At 41.7% G+C, this 9481-nt stretch overlaps 1 protein-coding gene across 2 annotated transcripts; it reads right to left on the bottom strand.

Annotated features, from left to right (window-relative positions):
* Positions 1 to 3885: 3885 nt before the first annotated feature.
* On the bottom strand, positions 3886 to 9181 carry LOC125519929 (transcription factor UNE12-like). Of its 2 annotated transcripts, none has more exons than XM_048684705.1 (9): positions 8956 to 9181; positions 6647 to 7501; positions 6461 to 6553; positions 6269 to 6361; positions 6004 to 6171; positions 5809 to 5874; positions 4968 to 5033; positions 4796 to 4864; positions 3886 to 4433 (listed from the first exon to the last, which is right to left on the bottom strand). In XM_048684705.1, the coding sequence occupies exons 2-9, from the start codon at positions 7295 to 7297 to the stop codon at positions 4197 to 4199; spliced, it is 1443 nt and encodes a 480-aa protein (XP_048540662.1). In that variant the 5' UTR covers positions 7298 to 7501; positions 8956 to 9181; the 3' UTR covers positions 3886 to 4196. The 2 variants fall into 2 exon arrangements, with proteins under 2 accessions (XP_048540662.1, XP_048540663.1); XM_048684706.1 differs by lacking the exon at positions 8956 to 9181 and adding an exon at positions 8361 to 8506.
* Between the last annotated feature and the right edge of the window lie 300 nt (positions 9182 to 9481).

Genomic DNA, 9481 nt, shown 5'->3' on the forward strand with positions numbered 1-9481 from the left:
TGTATCCAAGTCTATCCGATGTAATCTCTCTTGTACTCCAAGGCAAGTCTTTGCCCAATATAAATAAACACCGCGGCTGCCTATAGGCAGTAGGAACGCTTATACCAAACTTTTTACACATTATTTTATATATAAAGCAAGACGAAAGCCTTTTTCGGTAATAGCAAAGGCCCAGACCGATTGCCACCATGGTTAGTGATTGCCTGATTGGTCTGCCATAGCTAAGGTATATCATAGGTCTCCTCTACTGAACGCCTTCATCAAGATCTAATATTAGTAACCACCATCCACGACAAGTCCATTACCCAGAAAAATAAATAGAGAATAGGTACCAACAACTTACTAGAAACTCCACTAGCCAAACAGCCCGGATCATGCACACAAGCATGCATGAGCTAACACAGCCACAGAATGACTTTGAGATCTATGTTGTGATAAAAGAAAGTCAAGTTGTTATGTTCATATGCACTTTTTGTGGATCTCAAAGCAACTTACGCCATTGAAAGGACAAGATAGCTCTTGTACCCAGATGTGCATGTACATTTCCATTTTCCAACTCTTGTATGAAGTAATACACATATATATTTAGGATGTGCGAAGATATTCCTTTCTTATTCATTATTACTATATAAAAGTGAATTTCTCAGATACCCTATTGGATTTTGGTGATAAATAGCAAACCAATTGAGAGAACTAACATTTGGTCAAGTCTGTTCCAGAAAATAGTCCTCGTGATTTGAATGAAATATCAGTGATTACCTCCAAGTTTTCAACATGGTGTCTACCTCAAGCTTCGAATGGAATTTATAGGTTTCTTGAGAATCCAAGATTCACATTAAGTGTAGGACAACCATACCATCAGAAGGGGCACAAGCAATGTACTTGTGTTTGTACTCCAAGACAAGATCCCAAGCCAAAGATCTTAAAACAATCCACTCAAGCTACTCTACTCCTTTGTTTTCCAAAGCCATGATACCACCATTCATTTTCACGCATTAGTACTGAGCCTTTTAGGAGTGAGTTGCCCACAAAGAGCAAATTAAATTTTCCTTCCATTGCAACCACCAAGAACTTTCGCTGGTACTGTCGAGCAAAGTTTCCTTTAAAACCTTCTGTGTTAGCTTCAGCACCTCCAAGCATAACTATTCCATCAGAACTTCCGGGCCTTCTCAGTTTTCTTCTCTATCGACTCACAATATAGGTCCGCGGTAGTCCTGAGCAAATCCTTCGAGTACATCTGAGCTGCGACTTTGGATTTTCTGCAATTTTCATTCGAGAGCTACTCTTTTTACTATGGTACTGCTGAGCAATTGGTTTTACTTGTAAGCTAGTTTGATTCTCCAAGAAGAGGGCCACATTTATGTTGTCAGGAACCTCTATTATTTTTTTATTTGGGACTTCTGAGCACGGCGTTTTAGTGAGGCTTCCTGGACATTCTTTGGATGTTCAAATGTTCGAACGTCTACGGTAGTTCTGAGATTATAACTTCCGTACTTCCAGGCTAATTATTTATTCTAGGTAATAGTCAGATTTTTGCCTAGCTCTATATAGGGTTAAATTTCCAACCGTTTCACAACCACTTTGTTCAAGTCTAGAGAGTCTCAAGTCAAGAAGGGAAGATATAAGTTGTTGGATGGTTCCAAGAACACTTACTTAAATCTTGAAGGTCAATATCTTCTTATTCTTGAGCCCCTAATCCGTAGTATTTCTCTCTTGTTACACCAATCTTATCCAGAGAGAGAGAGAGAGAGAGAGAGATCATATGGTATCTCGATACTACTACTCGATGGTTATGAGTCACTTGACAGACTTCAACCCCATATTGTCTATTAAGGACCCAGAGACTTCAACCTTCAAGATCAACTGCTCTTCATGAGCCCTTGGTGGGGACGCAATCAGGATCCCTGAGTGATCGTGCTTCCATGCCTCCATTGCTACTTGTGACCAAATTGCCCGTATTCACATCCCTATTTGATTCATTACATTTTCTTGATGGAACTAACTTTTTTTGTGTCTATTTTACGTATTCCCTGTATATTATTGGCCATGGTCACCACTCAATCAGCACTGGTTGGGCAGCATGCTCTTGCCCACCGCTACTAGCGACCCTGTCGTGCTCAAGGACGAGACATCGACAGAGCCTTTGAAGAGTAAGAGAACTGTGCGGGGAGGGAAGCGCCTACCTACGTGACCCTTAGGACATCTACATTGCAAAGCGCCTCATTAGACACCTAAGCCGTAATAAAAAATGTTTTTCTTCCTTGCGCTTGGGCTAGCGTCCCTGTTTTCAACGCTCGGTGCCAGGTACTGGCACTACTCACGTGAAAAAAGGACGAGAAATTGGGCTAGCACCTGGCGACTAGCGCGCCGTCGATGATAGCCTATTTCCTGGAATCAGACGGGATATGAGGAAAACTACCAGGATTTTGATCCTGGCGCTCGGCCTTAGCGCCCGCATTGGAGATGCCCTTAGGGTAACTCCTCCTTCCCTCTTTGAGCTTGTCTTGGCGTGCCCCCCCCCCCCCCCCCCACTCTGACGTCAACCACGAAGTGTTCGAAAAAAATCCTATAAGGTAAGGTTTTGTTGTGCATCATCTCTTGTCTTCTTCAAACTTTGGTAATGTTGATATCTACGTAATTTTTGTGCTTACACATAGTTTGCAACCCTATTCGCTGGTGGATGTGTTCATGTCAAATTTGCATGTCAGCGCCGAATGGTGGTGTTGGCATGAACAAACTCAAGAGATGGAGGAGTTGGCGATGCAAAAAGAGGAGAAGTTGTCCTCAAGATCTCAAGCCAAACCATGAAGAAGATGGGAAGAATGAGGAATTACAATGCAAAGGAGGACATAGCATTGTACTATGCATGAATGAATGTGTCTCTTGACACGGTGGTAGGCACAGATAAGAGCAAAGAAACATTTTGGAGAGGAACTGAGGAGTATTATCGTTGCATGGTGAAGGTTGAGTCCAACCTCACAAAATATCCGTACTCGCACCACTAGTCAACAATTCAAGATCAATGCAACCAGATGGGAAGGTTGTGTTAAGTGAAAGAAACACCGACAAGTGGTATGCCACTCAATAAGCTTGATTCCTACGTGCAAGGACTTCTCAAGGAAAACAACAAGAAGAATGATGGGACGGCCTTCACTTTGCATCATTGTTGGATAATTCTTAAAAAATAATGAGAAGTGCACAAGGAGGAATTAGGAGAAGACACCAAAAGAGAGAAATGGTGAAGGCAGGGAAGATGGCAAGGTGGATGAACTCCGCGCGGTTGGAGGAGAAGAGGAAGCCGGCGGAAGAGGACAGGAAGCTTGCCCTCAAGGAGGTGAGGTTGAGGATCTCATGCTCATGGACGTTTTCACAATTGGACGGCATATGGCAAAACAATATTTTGAGCAAGCTCGTCACGAGATCTTGGAAATGCCAAAACTGTTATCCTCACTGTTGCCAAGATGGATGTGGGTGCTTAATCTATACTCAATGTTGTCTCCCATTTATTCTCAACGGACTTTGCTCTATGTTCTTGTTATCAGATGAACTATATGTCGTTGCTTTCAGTACTTCATGAACATTTGTGATTTAAATTTGAGATTTTGTGCATTCGCATTTCAAATGTAGTTGGAATGTATGCATTCAAATCATCAAGGTTGTATTAAATATGGTTTTGAAATGAAGTGGAAATGAGGTTTACGTATGCAATGTGATGAGAGAAAGTGCAAAAAAAGAGTTTATGGACTTAAAAGTTTTGGGGGTCGATAAAAAACGAGGCTACTACACATATTCCTTTGGGAGTTCAGTTTCGAGGAGATTAGAGTTGCCCTAACCAAGTGAAACCCAAAGCAACCAAGTTTTCCTAGGTCTGCTTTGATCATCATATAACATCATGAACAGTCGGTAATAACCCTCATAGATCCATGTACAACCCAAGGTGCCAGACACTTGTACCCAATTAGAATGCCGTCCAAAAAACAAAAGAATACACATCAACCGATGTGCAACAGAGAAGAGAAAAGGTATAGGTTTCTTGGAGTAAGCTACTAGATTATACCATAAGCTTGTACTATTAGTCGCATAACTTCCTATCCTTCAGCCTCGGATTTAGTTTTCTCATAACTTCTATGAACTCTAGCACATTTCGGCAGTTGTTTCCTCAGGCCGATGGGAGGAGCATGATGTGCTTTCTGTTTTCACCTTTCAGGAGGGACTGCAGCTGCAGAAGTGCCTTTCTGGTTGGATATGGCTGAAGCAAGAGCGATAGGCATCAGGCAGAGGCCCTTGTTCTGAAGGTACTGCATTGCATTTGTGATGCTTGTTTCCATCAGCTTTATAACTTCTTGCTCAAAGACCAAGCTGTCTTCTGGGCCTGCTGCGTCCAGAAGCCCTTGTGAAGCAGTTGGAGGTGATAGAGGTGAATTGCTATGGCCCTGTGGAAAGTTCGACAGTGCAATAAAACTTGAGTACACTGGCATTCTAGAGAAAAAGCAAGGACTTGACTTGAATGAAGTGTTTATTCATCAGTACTGATATTGATAAATTAGATTTGGTTACATTCAACCAAATTAAAGCCATGAAAAATACAAAAGAATCTAATATAAATTCTAACTACAATGCAAGTGGAGCTCTAAGACTCCTGAATAATCACGAAGCATATTATGGTCATAAAAGTAGTGTAACCAACAGTAGAAATGCAACAACGAAAAAAACTTGTCATTGTCTACCAATTTTTTTATGCCTATAGTCACAACAAGGAGCTATTCACTTTGTACAAACAGAAAAGTTTCCGTACCTCAGTTTGAGATTCTGCAAGGAGGGGAAGAACTGCCCCGGGAGCTCCTAGCCTACTCATGCTTAAGACCTGTAATGTTGAAACCAGGACGATTTGTTTCAGAGAAAGGAAATGAAGGAGAATGACAACCAACAGGGAAAGTTACTACTCATGAACATGTTTGTGGACGCACCTTCACCTGAAGCTGAAGAAATTTCACATAATCAATTATTTCATCAAGCATTGATGATTTATCTGCCTGCTCACATAAAAAAGACTATTGGTTAGGAATTCCAAATTTCATTGTTATACTATTTTATTCGAGAGTGACCAATAAACTTAAGGAAAAGTTAATTTCATTAACTTCGCAATGTTCTAAACCAGGCATGGATAACAGTATAGGTGGCACAGATTTTGTTGTGCCCAAATCCGGTGCCAGCCCGCCACAACAAATGCAAATTTGGCTTGTGCGTACGACACGTCAAGCCATGATGCATTAGTGCTAGAGAAGTGTGATGCCCTGCAAGTATGGCACTAGGCACTAACCAAACAGTGGCGAGAAAAGCTCTAACTTGTCGAACTCTAGTTTGCCGAAGTGTGGCTACAAAACAAACATGCCTAGAACATTAAGCAGATCATAAAGGAACTGAACCTATGACTTGTGATGGCTTAGGTTACCCCTAACTGATAACTACAACAACATCAAGGCATTTTGTCCCAAGCAAGTTGGGGTAGGCTACCCCTAACTGGTAACTATTTAGGACAAATGTTATTTGCACTTTTCAAGTCTTAAAATCCAAACAACTACTTGCTTCACTTATTGCTGGGCCAATTTTAAAACAATACTTCAGCACATATGTATCCAAATATATGATTGGTTATTACCATATGTCATTCTCTTCTGATTCGGTTATATGGAAGTAATAAAAGATATTTCGGTGGACTAATATAAATGTACTGCATGTTGAACAGGGAAAAAAGGAATACCCCTGCATTTTTTGTACCAATATAAATGGAAACACTATAAATAATACCTTATTTGAATTTGGTACAAGGTCTTGGAGATTTTTCATCCTCTCTGAGATCTTCTCTCTGCGAAGCTGCAGTATTAAGCAAGTTCCAGTTAAAAATATATGATAGGGCATGAACACATAGATAAAATTCAACCAACCCAAGTTATGAAACATTTTCATTTATCTAGAGTGAATTTACCAAACAAGATAACTCACCCGTTCAGCAATACTATGAGGGTCAGTTGCCTGTCCACGACGAGCCCTTGCTCGTGGCTTAGCACTGGCACTATTTCCATTAGCTGAATTTGCCTTGTTCTGCGCATCAGCAGAATGGCTGATAGGGACAGGGTACTCACTTTTATTGTTATGGATCGTTGAGCTTATCTGAACATTTGCAAACAGAGTCAAACTCAGTTAGATATGAATCCAAAGAAAGAGAATAAAACGAAACACTAAATATGTAACAAATGCTAAAGAAAACCTTTGAAGGAATCAGTGTCCCTTGTGCTTCACTCACTGCCATCTGACTACCAGAAGCGAAAGGGAGCGGAATATTGCACATCACATTTTGTTCCTGCAATACGAACAAAAGAAGTTAATTTACCAGTACAGAATTGAATGAACAATAACTTGCGGTTATTGCTGTTTAGTGGCAGAGTTCCAAAATTAAAACCTGTTGTTCAGCCTTCAAACCACTACCAGCTAGTTGAGACTGCTCGGCCGTACCAAAAGATGAGATGCCACCACTGAGAAATTCTTTGCTATCCTGTATTACCACAAGAATGAATAGCCAAGTGAATGAGAAATAGGTAGCAGTAGTACCAATATGTTACAGTTATATCTTTGTCATGAGCATTACATGTAGTGATGCCATGGTTGCCTCATCAAATACTGACAGGTTCCCATTTGAATGACTTGTATTGTTGAACATAGCAGCATTTTGTATCCCTTGAAAACTGAAAGCTTCTAGGCTTACTGGTTCCATGTAGGAAGGAACATTTTGGAATGTCGAACACAGAGTTGAGGCTGAAGAAACAGCATGTACATCAGCAAGAAAAGCTGAAACTTCACTACCATTGCTTTCAATTGAACTGGACAAGGCATGAGGAAGTTCTAGAAGGCCAGGGGTATCCAACTGCAGGTCAAATGTTCCAGGTGTTGAAGTGCACTGAAGAGTCCCTGATGGGATTAAATTACTTTGCAGACTGCCATTGTTCTGAAGTTGTGGAAGCTCCATAAGGCTGTTGGAAGGTTTGTCCTCTGACAGAATCTCACCAGATAATAGATCAGTCTGGGTGTTGTACGGCAAGCACCCATTTGCAAGCATAGCAGGGTTCTGTTCATGCTCATCAAATGTTAAATTCTGATTTGATCTAGCTCTGAAATAGCCTGCAGGTGGCATACTTCCTTCTTCTGCATATGATTCCACTGAACCATCAACAAAGCTATAATTCTCAGAAGCGGAATTGTCAGGCCATGAAGGAAAGAAAGAACCATTAGAGTAGTCCATCTTTACACCCTTACAACTTGACTCCCCAATCTCTGCTCAGAAATATTATGAAAAGAGTGACTTGTAGATACTTAAAGTGACAGCAACTGGTGATCTTATCATTCATCCATGAAGACAGTCTGAGATGGCCTCAATGGTTCCTTTTGTACAAAGCTGCGCACTCGGATGCTGAGAGAACTTCAGATACACCCTCTAGAACAAACCCTGTGCAACAAAGAATAACCGTCAAATATTGACAAACTGCATGAATGTGAATAAAAATGCATGCATGAACAAAATAATGTAAAGATACAATTAAGTAAAGAAATGGTCGAGTTATAAAGCTATATTTTTTTTTGAAAGGTGTTATAAAGCTATCTTGAAGCACCATATTTTGCACAAATGTGTTAACCACTTAAGTAAAATAGTATGTACAGAAAAATCTGGAGTATATTTTGCACAAATGATTCTGCTTTTATCACACTTTCAGGTGAGCATGACATTCCTGCTTTATTCTACAGTCAATTCAACAATTGGTTCTGTTAGAAAGAGCGCTAATTGATTCAGACATTCAGCCACGATAGAACACGACAAGCAACGGATTATCTTCCATTTTTTAGATATCGGGAGCAAGAAATAAGTATGCATACACAATACAACCAGCTGGATATCTTCCTCTCATTAAAGCTAGACCGCGTATGCCATAAGCCAACATACGCTTCCTCCAGTTGCTCACAAGCACAAGCACTGCCTTCTCCTTTATCTTCTTTTTTTTGGCGGAGATATCTCCTTTATCTTTCACAACTAATTATCAAAAAATGCTTAGATTTATTCATAGAAATTGTACCATTGAACTGGCAATGAAAAACAATTTCAAAATATATAATTATATATTATAAAAAGAAAATCAAAGGTGTGTATTAGAGATAGTGTCCATATCTAAAACGTCATGTATCTTAGAAAGGAGGGAGTAGCTTATAGATACAAGAAAAGTCAGCACAATTCCAAATTCATAGTCAGGTCTTTTCCTTGCCTAGTCTAGGCAGTTACCAGAAAAGTAATGGTAATATACAGTAATTATTACCACAAGTAAATGTCCATCAAGTCGAGCTTTCACTGTCACAGCATCTCTCGCGATACAACAACGCATCAAAATTCCAGGAAAATTCCGTCACATAACTCATAACTAAGCTGTCAAGAACAACGAAAAGCATAAACATCGCTTTACACATTCGTGACTTGCGAGAACGAAATTCTCTTCTAGCCAATAAAACCACGCAACAGCCTTTTTTTCCAATCCATTCTGATCCCCCTCTAGGATTCAGTTCATGGAGCGGAACAAACTGACAACCAAGTTCAGAACAATCAGGAACAAGAGGTAAAAAAGAAAACAAATTAGATTCGACACGTCGCACGCGCATCGATTCCAACCCGCAGCCGCAGGATCGTCCGTCTCTGACATTACCTGCGCCCCCTTCCCCTGCTGCGCAACCAGAACTCCGCCCAGAAACGCCGGTCGCCGCGCCGCGGCGGGATAGGCGACCGGGATCACGAGAATCCCCTAACACCACAAGAATCCCCTAAAACCGCACAGGAAGGAAGCACAACGCGCGCGCCAGGGCCGTACACTCTGTGCCGAAAGGTAAGGGTCCGTCGGAACCGGAATTCGGAGCACTCACCGCGGCGGAGGGGAGGACGGGGGACCGGGCGCGGGAGGCGGCGACGTCGGGAGGGAGGGAAGGCGCGGGTCGTCGGAGCTGGTGGCGGGCGTATACTACTGCCGGCGAGGGCGGAGGTGAGGGCGACGGGAGGGGAGGGGGCGGTTTGTTTGGGCGGAAAAGGAGGAGAAAGGCGGAGGCTTTGGCTTGCTGGGGGCGAAGACTGAAGACGCGTCGGGGGTTGGACTGACTGATATGGCTGAGGCTGACGCTGCTGCCCGTGCCACAGCTGTTGCCGCTGCGCTTTTTGTTTACTAGCGCGCCCTCTCCTTTTCGCCTATTTCTGTTAGATGGATAGATGCGGTGGGGTGGGTGGAGCAGGAAATAGGATTTCTCTTTTCTTGTCAAGTTTTTCTACTCTATACTCTTCTTGCACAAGAGACTTGGTATGTGGTCAAATATTATTTTTTATTTTTCATTTTGTTCTTGTTGAAATGTTGAGGCTTTCATTGCCCTGTTTATTTTAAGAATGCTAGAGTTTGGTAAT

Source organism: Triticum urartu, chromosome 7, assembly GCF_003073215.2.
Source record: "Triticum urartu cultivar G1812 chromosome 7, Tu2.1, whole genome shotgun sequence".
NCBI lineage: Eukaryota > Viridiplantae > Streptophyta > Magnoliopsida > Poales > Poaceae > Triticum > Triticum urartu.

Excerpts from the sequence above, each read along its gene's own strand:
- LOC125519929 (XM_048684705.1), bottom strand. The coding sequence starts at position 7,297 with ATGGACTACTCTAATGGTTCTTTCTTTCCTTCATGGCCTGACAATTCC. Across the intron at positions 6,172-6,268 it reads GGACACTGATTCCTTCAAAG|ATAAGCTCAACGATCCATAA; the intron begins GTTTTCTTTAGC and ends GCAAATGTTCAG. Across the intron at positions 4,434-4,795 it reads TTGCAGAATCTCAAACTGAG|GGCCATAGCAATTCACCTCT; the intron begins GTACGGAAACTT and ends AACTTTCCACAG.